This window comes from Dermacentor variabilis, chromosome 5 (assembly GCF_050947875.1).
Source record: "Dermacentor variabilis isolate Ectoservices chromosome 5, ASM5094787v1, whole genome shotgun sequence".
Taxonomy (NCBI): Eukaryota; Metazoa; Arthropoda; class Arachnida; order Ixodida; family Ixodidae; genus Dermacentor; species Dermacentor variabilis.
In genome coordinates, this window is record NC_134572.1 from 140,068,187 (window position 1) to 140,093,487 (window position 25,301).

Sequence of the window (25,301 nt, forward strand, 5' to 3'; positions counted from 1 at the left end):
TAACCTGGCATTGACAAACACTGTCAAAATATGACGTTATGGCTACCTACTGCGACAATTCAAGCGGCACTGCCAACCACCTTTCGCTTTCCTTTTTTGATGGCTTACAAAGCCTTCATTCATGGTAAAAGAGCCCATTTTATTATTCTATAGAAGCGTCAATTGCTAAAGCAGCTCAGCCAATTTTTCGCTTTAGCTCTATTTAATATACCATGTATTTGTCTAGACCAAAGGACTAAAGATATTAGGACTACATCGAGGAGTGGCTTTCACCTAGTGCTTGTAGGCGCGCAGAGCTGAGGCGTAATTTATCGGTAATTTGCGTGCCTCACATGGACCAGTTGGCTGTCGGGATGCATACCACATGTTCGGTCCGCCAGATTAGGCTTCCGGAACTGCTTCATCATTTCAGGAAAGCATTATTCGATAGTCTTCTTACGAAGTTTATCAGTTTATATGACTCTCCTGGTAATATACAATACGCTTATACTACTGCCGTTATAAGTTGGCTACATTGATTGTTTCTGCCGAATATTAGAGCTTGAGGGTTCGTGCTCTATAGTTACCAAGTTCTAAATTTCTGTCGATCTGTAGAAGCTAAGTTTAGTATCATAGTTGAGTGCGCTACCTCAATATAATCATGGGGAGGTATGATTGCGCATTAGTATTTCACTTGCACTTTCTTTCCGGGCCAACTACTTTAATTTCGAGTTGTAATGCGGCGCTAAAAAACTTGAAGAAACGGAACGCAGGAGACACAGCAAGTGCTCATGCGCATCTGGTCCTGTGTCCCTGTTTCAATATTTTTCCATTAAATAATAACAATAACGCCTAAACTATAGTATTTCGATACCAGCTGAAGCTACGGTAATAGTCAAGAAGTAGCAATTGCACCGAAACAGATTTCTGTTTACAACATGTTATTGCTATTGATATTGCGACAATGTTGTCATAGTAACATGGTGGTAGATAAATGCAAGAAACGAACAAAACCGTCAGAATTATTTCGTCTTTATTTACACACAAATCTAAAGAAAAAAATAAAAGACACAGAAATCCGTCAAAAAATGTCATAATGCCCCGGAAAGTCAAACATCAGTTTGGCAAGATCTTTTGTGTATTTACTTTATGCAAATGAACATGATCGCACATAAATAAGACTGAACTAAGTAAACTGCACAAATGATATTGCTTTGTTCACAACCAAGAGAAAGTGATCAAAGAGATAAAAATTTGTTAAAGAATGCCATAGTGCCTCCAGAGAGAAACTAGATCAGTTTGCGAAAACTTCTCGCGTATTTTCCTTTCCATCCTTTCGTTCATTTCTGGCGTGAAGTGCTCCTTCCAACCACCCGTGCGCCCAGAACGAACAACACCACTGACTTGCCGTATTGAACCGGGCGTTTCAAACAGCTGCCGCATTATCTGCGGGACGTCGGCCTTCGAACTGCAAGTTTTTGATTGCAGCCTGAGTCCAGGAGAGGCCGGGTTTTTCATATACTCGGAACTGCTGAACTTTAGGACATCTGCCAGCATGCTTTCGTTCTGCAGAAGCTCGTCGTAGCGCTCTCCGTTCATGAACGCAGCCATCTCGAGCACGTGTTTTCTAGGGTCGCTCTTCATGTCCTCGTAGTTCAAGAACAGCACGTTTTCGCCTCCGCGGCGTTCGTACCACGGTAGCACATGCTCAAAGTAGTCACCGAAGTCAGTTTTGCCTTCAAGAAAAATCTCGAAGAAGTCTTCAAACTTGCCATTCACGAAGTTGCACTCCGGCAGCGCTTTCGTGTGGTAGAAGAAGGAGACGCAGACGTCCTTTGGGTTTCGGCACACATACACATACCTGGCCTGCGGGTGCTTCGGTACGAAGTCGTACGGTAGGTGGCTGCGAATCAACCCTCTGTTGGGAAGTTCCGCAAGTGTCTCGGCGCCGAACTTCTCCAGCGAAGGTCCGTACATGTGAAACTGCAGAGTGTCGGCGGGCGGGACACCACGGTGGTCGATGAGATAAGCGATCTGCTGTGCCCAGTGGGTGCCGCACTTTGGGTACGACAACAGGAACTTGTCGCTCGCCGTAGTCTTGTAACGCAGGGCATCCCGCACCACGGTCGGCGAAAAGCGCTTGTTGAGCCGCAAGCCGTCGAAGTCGACGTACAGGGGTCCGTTTGGGCACGGTGTAACTTCCACGGCCATCACCCGTCGGAAAAGTGGTGCTGTAACGCGCAAAACGTGCGCTTTAAGTGTATCTTGTCGTAAGCCGGAAGAGCATGCGGAAACGAGTTTCGGGAAAAAAGTACGTAGGAAAGCGTTATCCATTCAGCAGATTCACGGGAGCATCTACCTGTCGTAAAACGGAAGGTCGTCAAGCCGAATATAATTTCCGGAATGTCTTTGAAGGACCGGATTTCCGCTACGTCATACATGTGATCTATGCAATGAATCATGACACACGCGCCGCATTCATACGCGCTGTTCTGAGATCCAAAAAAAAATGGAATATGCGGAGTAGACAGCTGTGGTTGCTGTAGTATTTAATTATGCCTAGGACTCATGGGGCTCCCAGCTTTCCTAGCATACAGCAACCATCAGTCATGGCAGCGATTGCCCAGCGACAATTACTTATTTTTTGTATTTATCTTTTAGTTCATTCACTTATTTATTTACGTGTGACTTTATAATAGGTAGAAATGGAGTTACGGAAATGCTCTCTACTCTAGTCTTGCCAGAGCAACCCATGCCTAACAGAAGAGAAGAATAGCATTCCCGCAGGTTCGTATTCGGAGAATTATGAGAGCCATTTTGTCGCCGACATTTCTAAGGTCGCGCGATATCTGAGCTACAAGTTTCGCATGTACTTTCGCAAGAATTATCGGAGCTCGAGAGGGGCATAACAGCACTAGAATGAAAATATATATACAAAAAAAATTCGTACATCTACGATGCAGAACCTACCACGGTTTCCGGAACTCAATATTGTGCGCACCTAGACGGACTGTCTACAGTACTGGCCTAAACTGCAATTTCGCTCCGCCGCGCAATCTACCGCTCAATCGAGCCAGACCTTGCGATGCATCGCCAGCCTGTAGGGAACAGGCGGCTTCTCAGTGTAACTTCGACAACTGTGACCCAAATATCAGGATCCCTAACATGTGTCCATCAGTGGAGTGTTTTCTTGCCACATTTCGCGTGGAAGCTGTATCGGGTACGAGTTCAGCACTCTCGCAAGTAGATTATTGCCTTTCCAAAGCGCTCGCGAAATGTTATCGCGCAAGAAAAACACTCCGTGAGACAGATTGCCCTGAGCTGTGACACGTTTGCCGACCAACCTCTTGTGTACAGTGCCCATAGGAAAGTGCCACGACCGTTTTATAATGAGAGACTACTTAAATTTTATTCAAGGAAAGATGGAAGTAAGCAAAGCATGATCAGAGTATGAGACTCATTTAGCCTTTCGCCTGTCTTTCGTGGTGTGTTGCGTCATTTTTGTTGTAAGAAGACTCGTTTAGTCTCCACCTTCAAATCCTCATTGCTTGCTTCAAGACACTCGCGCAGGTTGGCTTGCAAGGATTAGCGTGGGGCACTGTGCGCACCATCGCTTGTCGAGCAAATATTTATCTTAAGGCTCCCTTACGTTCTGCTAACTGTTTACATTAAGCACGTCGTCGTGGTACAACGCGCTTCAAGAACGCGATCCTTATGGTATTACACCTGGTAGCAAATTAAGGTCAATGCCATGCAGCCACCCTTTAACAGAGAAATGCACCTTATCGAAAGCCCATGCTTGACTTCCTCAAAACGGCGCCTGACGTCAACTTGCCGAAGGAAACGCATTGGGCGTCGTGGGAACGTTGACGCCAAGCGTTATCTAAAGCAAGTGAAGCGTGGGCTTCAAATTAGGGCGGTTTCCTGTATGCGGGGGAATATTCACAGCGAGTGTCTCTACACCAACTGACGCCTGGCATGTTGAAGCACTATATATATATATATATATATATATATATATATATATATATATATATATATATATATATATATATTGTATGCGTGTATGTATGTATACACGTGTTGCCTGCTGTAGAAAGGGTGCTCTAACCGCGAGTTGTGGCGCTGCAAATACCCTCAGGGCTAGATCTAGTACACATACGGTATAATACCCAGTAGCTGGGTCGGAAATACGGTGCTGCGAAAGCTCAAGTGACAAGAACATTGCACGCGTAATGCGAAGGCGTGTGCTTTGGTCCCCTCTGCGACAATTTGTATTTTCCTCCACTTTCATTTCCCATTTGTTCATCGGTTCTTCATATTCTGGAAAAAAAATTATCCTACCCTTTTCTTTGTTTCATTGTGTGGTCACTTCATACTAAAAAAAAGGCATTCGGCTAGCGTCCTTTAAACCTAGAAGTAAGTAAGTGCTTTTATTTCCCAAAAACAACACATTTCAATATGGACAGGTCTTGAAGAGAAAAGCTGCGTAAGCAGCAGTCCTAAGACCCATTTTATGGTAGCAGCAGGGGGAACAACAGTACATGAGGGGATGATAATAAAGCAGATTAAGACGAATAAAATAACGCAAAAGAAAAACACAAGAATTGATGAAATAAAGCAAGTTACTTAGCTTACATATTAAGAAATCAGCAGTATGGAGGGAAAGAAAAATAAACGACACACAAATCAGTCACACGTACTAATAACAGATGATGTAGCAAAAGCAATATTCTGATCTACAAGTAAAAATTATTAAGCGTAAAACCAGAGCTAACAGCAATAATAATTATACAGACTAGTTAACGAAAACTAAAACATTGATATCATCTGCGATTAGTGTGTTGAGCAGGACAGGCAGCGTATAAGCAATCATTTGCTTTCCGTAATTAGTGCGTGGGTACATTTCCTACCAATATTCTGGGGATCGTGTTTGATAATGGCGTTTGTTCTGTTTAAGGTTAGCTATGGAACGGATATAACAATTATTCGATTTACACTCTCTAACGTATGCACGGACTAACCTGTAAGTGGATAAATTAAGGACTCTGTGTACTTTAATTTCCTGGAAAAGAGGTTCACTTTGGGAGTCCTATGGTACATCACATATCCCACGGATAATTTTTTTTTCTGATTGATGAATAATCTACTTATGTTTGTGACAGATGTCGTACCCCAGACAAGGCAGCAATAATTCAGATGGCTGATGAAAAGGGAGTTATACATAAGCACTTTTACATTGCGTGGAAGGTACCTCAGGGAGAAAACCAGTCCAACTATCTGTGAAAGTTTAGTGACTAGTGATAATATGTGGCTATTCCATGACATATCGTGGTAGAAAACGATCCCTAGGCTCTTAACTGAGCTCACTAGTTCAATTTTCTGTGAATTAAGTGTGATGTCAGCAGGCATGGTGGCGTTTGTGTTCTTGGCTTGGAATAATATGGCTTTAGCTTTAGTAGTGTTAATTATGTGACCATTTTTAACGGACCGCACATGTAGTTTACCTAGTACTGCATTAGCAGTCCTTAACAAGTCTGAGGTATGATGAGAGGAAAATAGTGTAGTGTCAGCAGCATAGATGATATAATTGGCGTCATTGTCAATATTGACAATATCATTAACATACATGTTGATAAGAAGAGGGTCAAGTAGGCTCCCTTGCGGCACTCCTATCCATGTGTTCCTTAACTGAGAGTAGAGGTTATTTACGCGTGTAAACTGAACTCTGGAGTTTAGATATGATCTAATTAAATCAAGGGCAACGTCACAAATTCCATAGTTAAACAATTTATTGAGTAGAAGTTCATGAGTAAGGCAGTCGAACGCTTTCGTAAAATCTATTAACACTGCAAGTGCGAGCAAGCGCTCTTCGATGTTTTTGAGAATAAATTCTCCTTGATCCAACAAGGCAAGCTGTGTTGAACGGTTTTTACGGAAGGCGTACTGACAGTCGGTTAAGAGGCTTTTATTTTCCAGAAATGTAGGAAGAGGCTTAAATATAACCTTTTCCTGGCCTTTTGAGAAGGCTGGCAAAATGGAGATGGGCCTGTAATTTGTCATAAGAGTCCTGTCCCCACGTTTGAATAACGGAATTACTTTAGCGACTTGCATTTTGTGCGGAAAGACTCCGGCATCGAGGCATAAGTTGTATATCTATAGCAGTAATGAGGCATCAATGTCTAGGGCATACTTACTTGGCTTTATCTGCAGATTATCTACATCCAGGCTACGGCTGTTGCTCAGCTCAGAAAAAAAGGCATATTAACTATGTTTCATTGGCCGGGTGCAGGAAGATCGTGTCTGCAACACTTGTTCTTATGAATTCGCAGGCACTCATGCATTCAGGAATATTATTAAGACTGGCTAAGCAACACACTCTGGGCAGTCAGAGGGCACGGAGGCACCGACAAGATGACAGGCTCACACTTCTGTTTTTTAACCCTGCAGGTCAGTTACATTTCCAAACTGCCACTTCGTTGCTTTAAATCTAGTAATCGCTTCATTGTCGTGCTTCCATGCCCAGAAGCCTTGAGTGACCCTTTCTGTTCCTTGCTTCTTTCACTGTGTGGTGACGTGGAAAGCAATCCTGGCCCATCCAAGGACGATGTTCTTGCTGAAGTACTTAAAACCGTGAGGGACCTAAATGAAAGATCTATTAGAATGGAACCTGTACAAAATTCTATGTCGGAGACAATTCATGAGCTGAAACAACAGCAAAAAACCATTTCAGATGCTATATCTGACATCGATCAAAGACTGCAGCACGTGGAAAGCCAAACGACCATCCTTGATGAATGGAAACAGGATGTCAGCTTATTGCGCGACAAGATTGAGGGTGTAGTAACTGACACGAACACGCTTCGTGCGCGACTTGATGACGCGGAAGATCGCTCACGTCGCGACAATCTGTTTTTTTTTTTTTTTGGTTACCGGATACTCCAACAGAAAATTCAATGCAGACAGAGGAAAAAGCCCTAGATTTGATAAATAACACTTTAAAGCTTAGTTTAACTTGCGACCACATAGTGCGTGCACATAGGATTGGTCGCTACAGTCAACAAAAGTCACGGCCCATAATAGTTAAGTTTCTCTCTCATAAAACCAAAGAACAAGGTGAGTCTAAGCGCTCTCTTCTAAAAGGAAGCAGCCTGACTGTGAGCGAAGACTTCTGTGAGGCAACGCGAAATATAAGACATAAATTAACGGGATGTGCCAAGGGACTAAATGTACCCTACAGGCTACGTTACAAAAGACTTCGTGGGAGAAAAATGTTACGGCTACGACCTAGATAACGATGTTGTCTACGAAATAACGCCACGAACCAGAAATTCCGATCCTTGAATTCTGCGCTCAGGTAGTGTCTTACAGAACTCGCGATAGCGATACGCAAGGGGAGATACTTGCACTTCATCGAAACATGTTATTTCTGTTGTATTCGCTAATATTCGCCGTATATTTAATAAAAGGGACGAATTGTGTTCTCTTATTGATGACACTGATGCTGACATAATAGCGATAACTGAAACTTAGTTGACTAATAAAATAACAAACGAAGAATTGTTTCATTGCCGTAAAAGATATGTTGTGTATCGGAATGACCGTACTGACAGAATAGGGGGCGGTGTATTACTTGCTGTTAGTAAAGACGTTGAGTGCTTTAACGTACCTATAATCACTGAAATTGAATCTATCTGGTGTTGTTTAACCATTAATTTCACAAAAATTTTAGGCGTCTGCTACCGGCCACCCTCGAATAGTTCGTTTTGTGATCACCTGCATGGCTGTCTAAATCAATTAACAGTAATACTCCCGGAAGCAAAGATAATTTTTATGGGTGACTAACTTTCCTAACATAAATTGGTTGAGCACATGTCCCTTCTCTAAACCACCATCCACTGAGGCTAGTCAGTTTATCGCTATTTGTTCTGACTTTACCTTAGTACAAACGGTCGTTATTCCAACACGTGTAACAGGCACTACGTCATCATTACTTGATCTCGTGCTGACATCATCAGCTGATATATCCCCGATAACGCACTTACCTGGCCTTAGCGACCACGATACATTACATTTTACAATCACGATATCACTACCACTGAAAGGTAAACGATTTATGCAAATAAAAGATTATAAAAAGGCTAACTTCTCGCAATAAACAACGAACTTGCTTCCTTTCTTGGTACGTTTCTACTTTGCCATCTTGATCGTCCTGTCGAGACAAATTGGCGCTTCCTTAAAGAAAAAGTATCTGATCTAATAAATTGTTATATTCCAGTCCGACGTATATATTCAAATAGTAACGCACCGTGGTATAACAGGCACCTTAGCAGACTAAGTAACAAAAAGAAACGCCTATTTCGTATCGCTAAATGGTCACTAAATCCTGAACGCTGGTTCTCATGCAAATCTGCTGCCGCCACGTACTTTTCAAATTTACGGTCTGCAAAATTTCGCTACTACAACGTTACCCTTCCCAAGCTACTGAAAACTAACAGTAAGGCATTCTGGAGCTCTATGAAAGGAGATAACACTAGAAAGGTTACTCTAACTTCACTAACTGGGAAAGCAATCGCCGACCACGCATGCGCTGACGTGCTAAATGACACGTTCGTACAGGCCTTTTCGTCGTCTTCGCATGCTACTCCTCCTCCCGAAATACGGCCTAAAAGATACCCCCCACATGGATCCCATAGCATTTGATAGTAACAGTATTAAATCGATTTTAAATAAATTAGAATTGAAATCGTCATGTGGTGTTGATGGAATTTATATTAAATTTTTACACAGTACTAGTGAGTATTGCTCGATAATTTTAGAATTACTTTTTTCTCAGTCGCTTCACAACGGCACATTGCCTTTAGATTGTAAAACGGCTAAGATCGTTCCAATTCATAAATCTGGTGATACGCATAATCCTTCTAATTATAGGCCCATTAGTTTGACTTCAGTGCCCTGTAAAATAATGGAGCACGTAATTTATTCTCCGGTAATCAATCACCTTGAATCTAACAACTTCCTTACATCTAGCCAGCATGGCTTTCGTAAAACATTCTCCTGTGTTACCGAGCTTCTTTGCTGTACTAACCACTTGCATTCCAACTTGGACGCAGGATTTCTTACGGACTGTACTTTTCTTGATTTCGCTAAAGCTTTTGACAAAGTACACCACACATTACTGCTATCTAAACTCAGCGCACTAAACATTGATACTAATGTACCTAATTGGATAAAAGCATTTCTAACACACCGCTTGCAATTTGTAAGCGCTAATGAAGTTAATTCAACTCTAACCCCAGTGAAATTAGGTGTTCCACAAGGGTGTGTGCTTGGGCCGCTGTTGTTCTTAATCTACATTAACGATCTACCTGATAACATTTCGTCTAAAATTTGTCTTTCTGCAGATGGACTGCGTAATATATCGTAAAATTACTAATGACACTAATATTTCATCTCTTCAGGACCATTTAAACACACTGCATAACTGGACTATAAAATGGCACATGCAGCTTAACGTCAAGAAATGTAAATCAATGCGAATATCCCGTACTAATGAAGCTTGCCCTGCCTATTTAGTTAATAACATTCCTTTAGAGAGCGTAAGAAATTACAAATATCTGGGCGTCCATATAACCTACAACTTACCCTGGAAGTACCATATCGACTTTATAACGAGCAAAGCTAATCGCACACTTGGACATCTTCATAGAAACTTCTCGATCGCACCATTATCACTCAAACATTTGTTATACACGACATATGTCCGTCCATAGTTGGAATATGCATCATCAATACAGGTAAATACATACATAGTTAATTTGAAAAAAATAGTACTTGTACAATAACAAGTCACATGATATATTCAACGCAAGTTTCATGATTTACATGTAGTTAACTAAAGCATTTCTAAATTGAACAGGATTACTTATATTAACAATAGATGCTGGCAGACCGTTCCATTCGTTGCATGTTTTAGGTAAAAATGATTGCGAATGTGTTAGTATGTTAGAGCAAGGAACATGTACCTTATGCGTATGATCTCTACGTGCGAAGATGAATGCTGCTGGGTTAATCCATGCCGACATAAGCGCAGCGTTCTGGTAGTAAATCTTATGAAATAAGCATAGGCCTGATTGTTTCCTGCGGGTTAATAGCGAAGGTAAGCTCAGTGTAGTCTTCATTTGTGTGACACTTGCTGTACGATGGTAATTAGCTAGCATAAACCGAGCGGAGCGATTCTGGACACTTTCAAGGCAGTTAATTGAGGTGGCATGATATGGGTTCATGTATACATGTATGTATTTACCTGTCATTCCCAACCTGTATATTGAATTGTATGATGAGATTTCTATGGTGAACTACTACTACTCTTTTTTGTGTAAATTAGTGAGCTAGTGTAATTTTTTATTTTTACTCATACTGTGCCTTTCCTATATATCATTTTTACCTCCTTTATGTGGCATCTCCCCTCTATAATGTATATTTACTCTGAGGGTACTGTAAATAAATAAATAAATAAAGTGCATGGTGGCGCGGATCATTCAACTGCTTCCTTTTCCTCTGACTGTCACATTCACAAGTGTTGAACAAGTCAGTATGATAACGATTTCTCGCGGTGCGCAGCTCGTTCGTGAGACGATTGCGAAACCGTTTAAACTCGTTCCAGTCGTTTGGATCTTTTGACTTGATAAACTTATCATCAAGGCTATTTCTTTATTTGGGGGAGAGGCTTGTTTGTGACCCATGGATTGCGTATTCTGGAAGGTTATTTCTTTTTAACAGTAAAGGGGAAATGTTGGTGATAGCATGAGGAGAAGAGCCTGGGGAAACTTTCATATGCGACATCCGGTATTTGCGTGGCATAAACATCCCTCCAGTCCGTGCTTCCCAATTCGGCACGGAAATTTACTAACGCATTCCGCGTAATTATTTGTATGAAGTTGTATGAAGTTGTATGAAGTTGTATGAAGTTGTATGAAGTAGCAGTTGATTGTTGACATGCATGATTCAGGCTCAGAAATATGGGCACTAAGGCCACAGGTAAACAACCCCGATTTAATCTTACTCAAAGCAATGTTTGTAATGAATAGGTCGATACACGTAGGTGTATTATGAGTTTTTAGGTGATATGACAGTGAAGCAACCATGTGCGTTTATAACTGCATCCAAATTTTGCTTCATGGGGTTGTGAAGCAACATGTTGATATTGAAATCCCCACCGAACACGCATTTAAATTGCAATTCACCCACATAACGGAAAGGCTTTTCAAGAAACTGGAAAAAATGGTCTGAATTACCGCTTGGTGGATGGTAGCAAACTGAGTAGACAGTTCGAGCACACAAGACTGACAGGACTTTTTAGTCATCAGTGATGCAGCAAAATTCAGTGATGCCCTTTGCATCAATGTTTTCACAGACAAGCACACAGACGCCATCGCCTGTGACCTTTCTCTCTTTTTAGTAAAGCATTGATATTTAGGCAGGTGCCATACGACTGAGTGCTGGTCATACAACGTTTCATACAGCATAATGACATCAAACTGAAAGGTCAAGCTGCTGAAAAAAAGGACATGCTTGTTTCGCATTGAGATGGAAGCATCGAGTGGATTTTTTATGGTCTGGTCCAACAAAATGCAAAATATCAGACGGGGATAACGAGTCAACAGAAGCTATGTAAAAATGGGAAAACGTGGGGACAGCACTTTGGTGTCACACATTCAGCTTTTCGAGATCGGTTGCGGTCTTGATTACACGCACATGTTCTGCTTTCCGGACCAATATTCTTCCGTTGCGATGCCACACAAATTTGAAATTGTTTACGAGTGCCCATTCTTTACAACTTTGAGCAATCATCTATTATAACCGGTTAGGTTTTCGGATACGTAGACATCCGATTCTACCCTTGATATAGCTTTCCTTTTTTTCAACCCATTTGTCTCTTACCGTCTGTCGTGTGAAGCGAACAAGCAGGGCTGGTGCCTTATCTATTTGTGAAGGAAGAAGGTGAATGGCGGAGACGGTCTGCTCGTTAAAACGATCAAGTTCCAGTTCGGCGGCGAGGGCGTTTATTCCGGTCATGAGGCATTCATTCTAATGTTTAGCCAGCCCATGAATTTCAAGTTTCAGCTTTCGACTGTGCTATTCAAGGTCACTTACAGCCGCAGACACTCTCTCGAGTTCAGCGTCTGTTCTACCTTCAAGTTTCAATCTCTCTTCTTTAGTTGCTTAATTTCGCCTAGGTGCTCCGCGACGGTTGCGAGTACCGTGTCATACTGGGCGGACATGTGCTTTATTAAAGCCTCCATATCATTTACAGTGTTCTTCTGAGGAAGCAGCTTATTTAATTTCCCCTTAACATCGAGCAGAAGCGCCGTGACAGTGCTGTCATCGGGTTCCCTAGAGCTGGGCACAGTTGTTTTTGTTTTGCGGCACGCCGTACATTTCCAAGACTGTTTATAGTTGTCCCCTGTAGATTTATATCTGGATTCTGACACACCAGAACAGGAACCTAGGTGACACTGCCCCAAACAGTCACTGCATGTTAATGATCGACAGTCAGCTTCACATTTTGCATAATCGGTACCACTGAGATCACTCATGGCAGATTACGTCCACCGGCACCTGAACGCCGACGAAAGCAACGTAGTGCTTATTCGACAAAAAAAGCAAAAACAGGAACCAAGAAGGCACAGAAAAAGTATCATGAATTACACCAAAGCATTTGTTAAAAAGCAGCAAGAGGGGCAGCACCTGCGGCGATAGACATGCCTACCAATACGTAGATGAGAGGGAGGTGGCGATAACCAACCTGCAAAATTCCAGATGGAAGTGTTGGAAGGCGTCTGCGTTCGATCGCCGCTGCTGCCAACGGAAGAGCGGGTCGTCAGTGCTTCCTTCTTTTATAGCTGTCCGTGGCGCCCTTGTAGCTGTTGAACGATGACGCAACACATGGCAGCCATCATGATCGCATGCAGCAGCGATTAGGTGGTCAGGTCTTTGCACGGGCGGCGATGAAGTCCAATGTTTCCTTGCGCAGCAGGATGGCACCGAGTCAGAGTTGCGCAACTGTAAAATTCCAGAAGGAAGTGTTGGAAGGCGCCTGCGCTCCACCGCCGCTGCTGCTAATTGAAGAGGGGGTCGGCAGTGCTTTCTTCTTTTATAACGCTCGGTGGCGCCCTGGTAGCTATTGAACGATGACCCAACACATGGCAGCCATAATGATCGCATGCAGCAGCGATTAGGTGGTCAGGTCTTTGCACGCGCAGCGATGAAGTCCGATGTTTCCTTGCGCAGCAACATGACACCAGGCCACGTTTGCGCAACTGCAAATAAGAAGCCCATAACGTCGTCCATAAGAAAATCCTATTTCGCTCTGAAGCTTATCACCACACCAAGACTGTTATCTCGGCGACGTTTCGCATCGAACGTCAGAAGACCTCAACCCAAAAGCCACTCGGATAATATGTAAAAAAAAATTCCGAGGCATTCCACTTTGTGAAGGTGGATGACTAGCGCAGCTGTATATATGGTGACAAATGTGTTGCTAATAAATATGTTGATTTAAAGTAAAAGTGCCACAATAAATTTCGATTTTTCACAATTTTTCTTGCTGTTTTGTCAACTCGCGTACTCGATGTCTTTCTATTTTTCACCTTCTTTTGTTTGCTTTTTGAATTCACTGTTTGGTTGCCGAGGTGACTATCGGCCAGTGGCTTTGTGGTGACACTGGAAAGGTTCTTGGCCAATGTGTGGCCTGTACAGTACCGATGACGCGTCCTGGGCACACTGGTGTTTGTGTAACATTGAACATGCCAAGCCTTTCCAAGAGAAACGCCATGAACCACTTTCCGTCTGGCCGAGACGCAACTGTGTTTAAATCACCCGTAATTACAATGGGAGTGCAGCCGGTGGGGATGATCCAACCAAAGGTGCATACGCTTGCCGTTTGCGGCACTTTCTTCGTCCGTAAAACGTGTCGCTCGCCGTCACCCCGCACACTCCCGCTTGTGGTGACGACGATGTTCTTCGTAGGCGCGCTGTTCTCCCGTAGTCTTAACCGCACGCATCCCACCCATTGCACGGGTGGAAGGGAACTGAGAAAAGATTACGTGGTTTGCCTATAGATCCCGTTACGTCAAACCACAATCCATGCTAAACAGTGTCTATTGAGTTTTTACCTTTTTGGTTACGATACGTTTTTTTTATCGCAATACGTTTTGACACTTCTCGTCAATAAACGTAGCTACCGCATGCCCGACGATATGCTTTTCCTTTATGCTTTTGCTTTGGGGTAGGCCGCCATCTTTTCTTCCTACGCACACAAACCGCCAGAACCTAGTCTAAAATAGCTCCGCTGTAAAAACAAGAAAAAGTAATGGGAAAAGAGGACCACAGTACGATGGCGTGTTTCGTAAGCGTCATTTCATTCTTCTTTATTCTATCATGCTCAGTGGTTTACGCCGACGAAAACTTCGGTGTGGTGACATCTCTGCAAACGACGAATGAAGAGAAGAAGGGAATCTGAAATGTATGGTCGCAAACTGTGTCTCCGGAAGCCGGCGTCACTGTCTTCCATAAATAACAAGGCGTCAGATGTCGCTCCGTCCATTATTTTTTAAAGCATTGCTTTATTCAGATAAAAATAAACAGAAGAATTAGGAATTGTAGACAGTGTCAGTGCCCGCATTCTTTCTCGGGCTAGCCTTCGCTTTCCGGTGGCTGTTCTTTTTACGATGTAGAGTCATAACTGCCTCTCCGCTGTCTTTTCTTTTTTTTCTGAGTAATGCTCGCCTGTACATTACGTGAAAAACATCTGACTATAGAACAGCGGAAGTACCTGGACGCACGTGTGTATCTTCCGAGGGAATTGAGGGTGTTTATTTTTGGAATTCTGAAACGTATGTGTGAATTAGCTGGCACACGATTGACTTCATCTTCCCATGCACTTTTCATGCATCACTTTCCAGAGCAAGCGAAACTATAACCTAATTTATTTCCTACAGCTATATTCTATATCTGCGGGTAACTTAATGTATTGCGTATTAGGACTCATTCTCTTGGAGTAACGGAACCTGCAAATATTAGCGCGACGCTATTGGCGTAAGTAGAAGAGCTTGAAAATGTTGTACGCGTGTTAAGTTTCCTTTGTCTGAAGCAACTAGGCTATTCACCTAGCTTATATTTAGAGTAAATGTGGGCATGCTACACTATAAACCACATAACTCACAATAATAAGCTGTAACCCTGAGTGACGGATAAAAAGCTCGCCGACGATTACGATACTCCCTAATGCGAAAGTGGAGCGCCACTCTGCACGGGTTTTCATTTCGCGACATATTGCCTGGCGCAGGTAATCTGTCTCGTGCGGCACATTACAAACGGAACTAAGTGTGGCGCGACTGCCTCGCTGATCAGGACATCACAAGAAGCAGCGCATACGTGGGCGCGATTCACAGCAGCCGCTGCAGACAGACCTCCGCTAGTGCTGCGCTTTGTTTCCTTACATGGTATCGGCGGAAGCCGCATGCCATCGGGGAGCAGACGGCGGAGCGCTACTATGGCGTCGTGTCGTAGCGGTCGTCGCCGCAGCGCTCGTCTTGCGAGGCAGCACGCTTTTAACGCGATAGCGTTAAGGAGCTCGTGTCGCAGAAAAGCCGGTGTCGTCGGCGTCGGTGTCGGCGTCGGCGTCCGCGGCGTTGGCCGTGAGCGATGAATCACGGCAGGCACTTCATAAATAAAAAATTGGAGGACGCTTAAGCTTCGCCTTCAAGAGTGGAACGCGACAGCGTTCCCGTCGACCCGCCAAGGGGTATTGGGCTACGGCGCAGCGACTACGCGCCCCGCATCGGACGCGGTGAGCGTCGAGCAACGCAGCGTTCGGCGCGACAACGAAATGAGCGCCTGAGCAAGCGACGCACGCCTGAGCCTTAGAAACAGCTAGTTTCTAAGGCAACACCGCGTTCACTAGAGGCGCTTTTGTAGCGCTTTGAAGCATCGAACTCGTGGCTCAGTGGTAACGTCTCCGTCTCACACTCCGGAGACCCTGGTTCGATTCCCACCCAGCCCATCTTGGAAGTTGCTTTTTATTTATGAAGTGCCTGCCGTGATTTATCGCTCACGGCCAACGCCGCGGACGCCGACGCCGACACCGACGCCGACGACACCGGCTTTTCTGCAACACGAGCTCCTTAACGCTATCGCGTTAAAAAGCAACTTCCAAGATGGGCTGGGTGGGAATCGAACCAGGGTCTCCGGAGTGTGAGACGGAGACGTTACCACTGAGCCACGAGTTCGATGTTTCAGAGCGGTACAAAAGCGCCTCTAGTGAACGCGCTGTTGCCTTAGAAACGAGCTGTTTCTAAGGCTCAGGCGTGCGTCGCTTGCTCAGGCGCACATTTCGTTGTCGCGCCGAACGCTGCGTTGCTCGACGCTCACCGCGTCCCATGTGGGGCGCGTAGTCGCTGCGCCGTAGCCCATTGTCTTACACACCTTGGCGGGTCGACGGGAACGCTGTCGCGTTCCACTCTTGAAGGCGAAGCTTAAGCGTCCTCCAGTTTTTCATCTCCCGCTTTAATCACACCCTCCTCTTCCGCTTGCTTTCACGTGCTCCCTTCGCTATCACAATCTTCCATTCACCACTACGCACCACGTTCACGCTTTCATCCTTCGCTGTGCTGGTTCGCTCGGTTACGCCGTGGGGAGCCGACGCTAAATGCAGGATTGGGTGCCTGAGACCTGTACTTTTAAATATGTGAGGCCACCAAGCACTTCTTGTGAGTTCTGGATGCGAAAGCATGATTGTCCAATTGAACGCAACTAAGTGGTTCTCCGGGGTATAATCTCCTTGCTGGCAAGCAAGTGCGTGGAGACGCTTGGTGCGTTTCGATTTGGCCTTACCTAGGTGCTATTAGAACGCAGGTGAGAGCTTGCTCGGACAATGAACGCGCGGATAAGACATGCTTGCGAGAGGGAAAGCGAGGGTGACGCGGCGTCGCGGCGAAGCCTTATCCCCTCGCGCAACATCTGGCGCGCTGTAGAGGGAGAAGGTGGTACCTTTCACTCACTGTTCTCCGTCAAAGCGCACTTGTCACGTGGCGTCCCAGCGAATGGGAACTCGGTCGACACACGCTCATGACGTGGAATCGCAGACAATGGGAGTTTACCTGCCGTTTCGCTGCTACAGACGTAAGCCGCCTGCTCTTTCACTCAATGTGTCAGTTGACGCTGTAGCAATAAAAACGGTTACATGGTCCATTATTTTAATGTTTAGTATAATTGCCCATGCTAAGAGTCGAAATGACTAAACTAAAAGAGACAGGAGCCGTTTATTAGTTTCTTTCGCGGTTGTAGGCATCGAACCTATATATCGCAACCCATAAAATTCTTAGTAGCGTATATAACTGAGGCCATGGGGAGATTTCATAAATGAAGTGGGGTTTGTAATTACCACGTCACCAATGCGCCTGAAGATTTTCCTTCTCGCACAAAAGGTCGAGCCGCGTGATATACAAGCGTGCGTGGCTGCTGAGTTAGCAATTACGCCAAAGGGCGAGTTATTGATTGAAGCAGCGGACTGCACCCGCCGTGGACGCTCAGTGGCTATGATGTTGGGCTGCTGAGCACGAGATCGCGGATCGAATCCTGGCTGCGGCGGCCGCATTTCAATGGGGGCGTAATGCGAAAACACCCGTGTAGTTAGATTTAAATGCGCGTTAAGGAACCCCAGGTGGTTGAAATTTCCAGAACCCGCCGTGGTTGCTCAGTGGCTATGGTGTTGGGCTGCTGAGCACGAGGTCGCGGGATCGAATCCCGGCCACGGCGGCCGCATTTCGATGGGGGCGAAATGCGAAAACACCCGTGTGCTTAGATTTAGGTGCACGTTAAAGAACCCCAGGTGGTCAAAAATTTCCGGAGTCCTCCACTACGGCGTGCCTCATAATCAGAAAGTGGTTTTGGCACGTAAAACCCCAAATATTATTATTATTATTATTGAAATTTCCAGAGTCCTCCGCTACGGCGTGCCTCCTAATCAGAAAGTAGTTTTGGCTCGGTAAAGCCCCCGCCCCCGTAAAGATATATATATATATATATATATATATATATATATATATATATATATATATGTATATATATATATGTATATATGTATATATATATATAGAGAGAGAGAGAAAGGCAGAGGACTGCGCTGCAGTAGAGTATGCAGAACGAAGTTCACAATGCGCTATAGGCAGGGAGGATGTTAAATATAACCTCGACACTTGTTAGAAAAGCTGCCTAGAAAGCCTGCGAGACACTTTGCGACTGCGCCCCAGCCGAAGGTGTCTCGATGTCACCTTCGCGCAAAATCTCCGCAGACGAGGCACTAAAGTTTGAACAACAAACACGTAGGCGATAGTCTGTTTGGCAAGTTCCTCGTGTCATTCTTTGTGTACTCCGCAATGATTCGAGTAGGCATGTGTGACCTGTTTCTTGTTGCTTAGTGCGGCAACTTGGTCAGTCCAATCGGCCAGTCGTTGCGAACGGGGCGTAGCTCCACGAAAAAGCCGCATACAGCCGCTCCACTCTCGTAGGGGCGTGCATAGACTGATGAAGGACGCAATTTTTTCAAGTTATGGTGATGTCGCTCAATGTTTCGTGTTCAAAGCGTAACACTGCCTTCAAGAGCGCGCTTCGTGAATGAATTTAGTTCATTTTCTTTCTCTCTAGTTGCCTGTTCTTGTTTTATTAGGTGAATGTTTGTGTTGCAGGATCAGAATGTTGAAATTGTCCTTCAATTCACAAGCGGACGCCATGTTTGTATGTCGTCGCAACGTCTTTCTGCAGTTCTAGTTTTGCATGCCGAAACATAGGATCGATTAGTTGCCAAGATAGGGTTGGGAATAGTGGATTTCGTGGTATGTTTTCTGGCAGATTTCCGGCGAATTTCACAAAGTCGTGGGCCCCTATAACGCAAAACTGTAGCGTTCTGTATTTATTTCAATCTCCTGGCTTCAAATTTACATGCTCGCCGACGTGAGCATCGGGCGGTGACCCACAGCGCTGTTTGAACCGTCCAATGAAACCCTCTCCTCGCATATAGGAGGTCATATTTCTTTGCTTTCACTGCGAATAACGCTGCCTACACTTACAAGGTTTTCTTACGTAGTTGACAGAGAGAGAAGTGGTTGCTGTGGGAAAGGAGGAAAGGCTGGCACTATTTCTGCAACCCATGTGGGAGCACGGCTCAGCGCCAGCAGGGTGGCGGTGATGGGGTTCAAAGAAAGAGAGGGTAGAAGGGAGAAAGGAAGAGGGTCGTCCTAGCAGCATCAGAGCAGCCCGGCCGGGAGGGCCCAGTGGGTTCGAACGGAGGAGTAGGCTGGAGGTAGACCATATAGGTGGTGGCCCAGTAGAAGTGAAGTAGTGGCGGATCAGGAAGCCCGAGGTGGTGGGATGGCCTAACGGCCATCCGTCTTTGTAGAAATTTCCTATAGTTTCGACGAGAGCCCCGACGAGTCGAGGTACTCGACGACACTTAGGAAGGCCGGTAGCTGATCACGACAAAAAAAGAGGATATCTTCCTGTCGTGAACATGGAAGCCCCAGGTAGTGGAACTCTTGCAGAAGTCGGCCGCGGTGCTCGTAATTGACAGAGAAGATGTGAGGAGCACACAGAAGTGGAGAGGGGTTTGTTGGGGCCAAGCTAGTGCAGTGAAAGGGGATAGCCGGGTGCGGAGGGGAGTGCAAGCGTCTGCAATTGGCACGCTTCCGCTTACTTAGCTTGCCGTGGCTGGTCGAAAATTGCGTCGGCGTGCAATGCAACGGTGCAAATTAGGTTATCATTGGGTCATCCTAAGGGAAAAGGATTTGGCAGAGCGGATGTTGTGTGCGTGTCGAAATGCTTCGGCAGTGTTGTACGGCCGTGTAACAATTATAATTATGCCCAGCTAAATTCATTCTCACCGGGAGCTCCGAATAACCCGTACCAGAGCGATCGGTGGGCGCACAAACTACTTAAGGAACGGGGTAATCTTCAGCTATAAAAAAAAAAAAATCTGTTTTCTTGGGCGAAGTCCGGTGGACCGGGCCTGGGCTGCGGCATTAGCCAACGGCTTTCTGGACTAAGAGAGCCGCCCACCTAGGGCGAAGAAAGAACACTTTCTCGCTGTTTCACACAATAAACGTTCATTCTTCCTCCTCTTTGACAAATTAATACGTTTTTAATGCGTAAACGATACATTGACGCGGTTAGTTTTCGCGTATTTATGAAGCTGCGTGGTATTGAAGGTGATGTTGGCGCAGCCCGAAACCTTTAAAACAATAGCGGTAGGCTGATGGCGAGAAAGTGTAGAATTGGCCATGACTATTTTTTGTGGTCTGATCACGCATACTCAGTGTGTGCACGTCATTTGAGATAGGGAAGTTTTTTTTGGTTTTCGTGACGTCTCATGACAGACGGGTGAAGTAGGGGTAGCCTGAAATACTTTTCACCAATCGTGGAGCGCTGATTGCAGAAATGTAATAAAAAACAGTATGGAATAGGTTTACGTAACAGCTCCATTGTTACACGCAGCGCATGGGTACGCGGTAAAGACAAAAGGAGGACGTGTTTGTTATTGCATGCTCGCACAGCCAGGAACCAGTTCCTGACTGCGAGTTCTACACCGTCCCCCGTGCTACCATGTGCAACATATTTGTTAACAACATTATGTTCCCAAATGGACCCTGCTTGGAAATACACTTTAGTAAAAAAAAATGGAAGACACTTTGTCGAGACTAAAGTGTGAAACGCCGGAAGCCCGACACCATTGCCAATGACGATTTTTTGCGTCGGAAACACCACGGAGGCACAGAACTCATACGCTGCTATGTGAATGTTTGTTTACTAAATGCCTGCAACGTTGTTTACTCCCAATGTCTGTCGTTTCGATGTCTTCTTAGCCCATCATTTCATCAAATTATGGGGTTTTATACGTGCCAAAACCACTTTCTGATTATGAGGCACGCCGTAGTGGAGGACTCTGGAAATTTCGACCACCTGGAGTTCTTTAACGTGCACCAAAATCTAAGCACACGGGTGTTTTCGCATTTCGCCCCCATCGAAATGCGGCCGCCGCGGCCGGGATTCGATCCCGCGACCTCCATCATTTCAGAGCTGTCATCTGGGAGGATGTCGGCTTTCCAACTCATGGCCGGTGAACCAGGATGGCTGCCTTGCAGCGCCGAACTGTTGCAGCGCCATTTATGGATCAGGAGTAGACGCGTCTTCAATGGCGGTGTCGGGGTGTAGTTGACCATCTTCATCATCTACTTGGCTCGATTGACTTGTACTTGCTCGGCTTGCCGCGGGAAGATGGCGGTCCCGGCTCTTCGGAGCTTCATTTGCCTTGGCACCCGGAGATGCAGCGAGTCGCTTCAAACGCATGGCCTCTCTTGATTTGGCCCGTCACGTCCCTGGACTCTGTGCCTCGTCGCCCTGATGCATGCGACGTATACACTCAGCCTCTCTTGAGCGCCGCTTGCGTTCATCGGCTGGCGCTTGTCGCGTGTTGGGAGACACTGGTTTGGCGAGACGAGACATCCTTCCCACACGATACCTCAAAGTAAACTGCCGCCACCACCGCCGCCACACCACACCTAAGCAGACGGCCGCCACGCACGCCTCGCGACGGTGACGCCAGGACACACGGAGCGCAATCGGAAGGCCACCTCAAGCGCCTGACGACAGTGACGTAGGGCGCACAGTCGAACATACGGCCGCCACGAGTGCCGATGTGATGAGTCAACCCGGGCGGCGCCGAACCCTCCCGACACCCGCACTTGACGACAGTGATGTCGCGCACGGGAGCCAATCAGGAGGCGCGAACCTGCGCCTAGCGACAGTGACGTCGCGACACAGAGATCAATCAGGGGGCCGAAAAGCTGTGACAGTTTCTGCTAACTGCAGATGACCTCGACAATGAGCCATTAAAGGCTTCTGCCTTAAAGATGCTGGTTCTCCTGTAATTGAGAGTAGATACAAGCATGAAATGGCTACCGGCAAAGCAGGTTGGTTGGAGATGATGCTATCCACATTCTTAAAACGGATGTAGTGCATGTTCGCAACGACACACCACACCACACCGCAACAGGCCGTACTGTGCAGAGATCCATATGGACGCAGTAGCTGCCTGTCACAGACAGAACATAATTGAAAGTCTCGTCTCGGCTAGACAGTCTTCAGATTCATTAGTCGACTCGCCTAGGGAAGACGACGGTATTTATAGCGGATACTTTTCGTGCAGTCCCCCGCAGGGGCGTCTGCGTCAGCAGGCGTTTGGTGTGTTGCGACACCACGTACCCGAGCACACGACAGTTGGACCCTCCCGCGTGTAGCCGTGCGCGGCTTAGCCGTGTCCGGGGAAAGGGGGATCCTGGGGGTTGAGCCGATGCCGGGTGTTCGGACCTTTAAGGCCCCCCGGCGGAGGCAACACACCTCTTTGGCCTCTGCTTCACGTAGACGGCATCCCCGGACTGACCCACCCGGGGGAAATCGGCAGTCGCCTTTTCCTGTCTCTCTCTTCCTACAACCTTCGTCTTTCCCTTACTTTCCACCTTTCCTGTCTCCTTCTCTCTTCTATTTACTTCCTTCTTCTTGGCGGCAAGGGTTAACCCTGTGTGGCTATCCAACCTTGGGTACACCATATTTGGTTATAGTGGCGGCGTACGGCTGGCGTCGTGCAGACTTGCACGCAAGCTCTGCCGCGTCCCCTTGTTGGGCTCCGTGGTGGGCGGTCGGCGCTGTTGCCGAATTTTTATATATTTCATGGAAACTTCTTTTCCCAAACTTCCTGATCGTCCTCAGAAACGAGGGCGCACCGAAGATCTCTTTCAATTTTTCGGACGACAAGTCCACAACATTCCGCGATTCCACGTGATTCACTTAGAAAAGCCAGACAAACTAGTGCGATCCATTTCACCGTTCCTTGTATCCAAGTCTTTGACCGAAGTTTTCGGTACAGGATATAAGGTGTCGAGAATGTCAAGTGGTGATCTCCTTTTGGAGCTCCGAAACCAGAAGCAGTATGAGAAGCTGCCGAAACTTGTGTCATTTGGAGAGACCCAAGTAACAGTAACCCCGCACTGTACCATGAACACAAGCCGCGGTGTTGTCTCGGACGATGACTTGCAGGAGCTCACTGAGGATGAACTCTTGGAGGGCTTCTGTGATCAGAATGTTATCAATGTTAAAAGAATTAAGATCAGGCGTGACAGCAAAGAAACCAAGACCAAACACCTTATATTGACTTTCGGCTCAAATATTCTGCCCGAGTCTGTAGAGGCCGGGTACATCAAGCTCCGTGTTAGGCCATATGTGCCAAACCCCCTTAGATGTTTCAATGCCAACGCTTCGGCCACAGTTCGCAGAGCTGTCGAGGCCGTCAAACCTGTGCGAAGTGCAGTGCCCACGAGCGTAATTCTGAAGCTTGCAAGAACACTCTCCATTGTGCAAACTGTGAAGGCGAACACGCCGCATACTCGCGGTCGTGCCCGTCCTGGAAAAGAGAGAAAGACATAGTCATAATCAAAGTTAAGGAAAGCATATCGTTCAACGTGGCACGCAGGCGGGTGTCCTTCCTGCCAAAGAACACCTTTGCCGAAGTGGCGCGTCAGGGGGCAGCGTCACATCGGTCTCCGGCGGCTGTCCGACCCACAGGCAGTGAGTCGGCAGTTACGCCATCTGCCCCCACGGTGGTTGCAGCTAGCGCTGCTCCGCCTACTCAGCAAACGGGGCCATCGACCCCGAACGTGGGCGCAGCCGAGGCTGCCCCAACCTCCCCGGCCCCTTCCAGCGCTGGAACAGCCGGCGCAGCCAAATCCCGCAAGGTGCCCCATCGACCTCCGGGCTGGTGGGCGCAGGGGTCTTAACCTCCAAAGCAGGACTCTCCCTTGTAACTTCTCGCTCGCAAGAGCACGTGTCCGGCGCCTCACAAGAGGCAATGGACACTACACCTATCCTCAAGGCGCACCAAACGCCGAAGGAGCGTCGAGACTCCCTCGAACGCTCCAGAAAGGGCAGAACTCCCATTATAGGGCCTCGAAAGAGCTCTGTAACCTAACGCAACACCTCCCTTTTCATACACACAGCACTTATTTCCTTCCAATATGGCTACAAAAAGAATTCAATGGAATGTCAGAGGTCTCCTTAGGAACCTTTATGACGTACAAGAGCTTATCCAAAAACACAATCCAAAAGTGCTGTGTCTACAGGAAACACACTTAACACCACAACACACAAACTTTCTCCGACCGTATGTCAAGTTCCGCAAAGATCGCGATAATGTTGTCGTATCATCAGGCGGTGTTGCCATTTTAATTCATAAAAGTATCTCCTGTCAGCGACAGCTACAAACGCCCCTCGAAGCAGTGGCGGTTCGAGCTGTTCTTCTAAATAAACTCGACACCATTTGCTCCCTTTACGTACCTCCAAACTACAAATTAACAAAACATGAATTCCAATCCTTTATAGATCAATTGGCAGAACCTTATGTTGTTCTTGGCGATTTCAATGCGCACAGCTCCCTCTGGGGCGACTCTCGTATAGATGCGCGAGGTCGTCTTGTTGAACAGTTCCTTCTTTCTTCTGGTGCGTGCCTTCTGAATAAGAAGAAACCCACATATTACTGTCTTGCAAACAATACCTTTTCTTCAATTGATCTGAGCATAGTTTCCCCGTCCATACTGCCTGAACTCGAATGGGAAATTACGAACAATCCTTGCGGAAGCGACCATTTCCCCATACTATTAAGAACACTTAAAGAAGACGAATATCCACCACAGGCTCCTAGGTGGAAGACTGACACAGCAGAGTGGGAGAAATTCCGAACCTTAACTAGCATATCATGGGATGACATGTCCGCGTTAGGAATTGATGCGGCTGTGGAATATTTTACAGCCTTCATAATAGATGCCGCAACTAAATGTATATCACAAGTAAATGGCTTGGCATGCAAACGGCGGGTCCCGTGGTGGAACGACGATTGTAGGATCGCTCGTAAGAAACAAAACAAAGCGTGGGGGTTGCTAGGCGCCTCCCCCACTGCGAGAATCTTATCAATTTTAAAAAAGCAATATCCCAAGGCAGGCGAATTCGCCGACAGGCCAGAACAGAGAATTGGCAGAACTTTTTATCAGGTATCAACTCGTATACAGATGAGGCCAAAGTCTGGAACAGGGTTAATAGGATAAAAGGGCGATAAACATATTCACTTCCTTTGGTGAACACACAAGGTGAAACACTGAAATATCAGGCAGACTCACTTGGAGAACACTTTGAGAGCCTGTCGAGTTCAAACCATTATTCGC

The 25,301-nt window shown here is 46.2% G+C and overlaps 1 protein-coding gene across 1 annotated transcript; it reads right to left on the bottom strand.

Annotated features, from left to right (window-relative positions):
* Window positions 1–1,015: 1,015 nt before the first annotated feature.
* On the bottom strand, window positions 1,016–13,077 carry LOC142581978 (sulfotransferase ssu-1-like). The gene is made up of 2 exons (XM_075691416.1): window positions 12,788–13,077; window positions 1,016–2,210 (listed from the first exon to the last, which is right to left on the bottom strand). The coding sequence occupies exon 2, from the start codon at window positions 2,188–2,190 to the stop codon at window positions 1,237–1,239; it is 954 nt and encodes a 317-aa protein (XP_075547531.1). The 5' UTR covers window positions 2,191–2,210; window positions 12,788–13,077; the 3' UTR covers window positions 1,016–1,236.
* Between the last annotated feature and the right edge of the window lie 12,224 nt (window positions 13,078–25,301).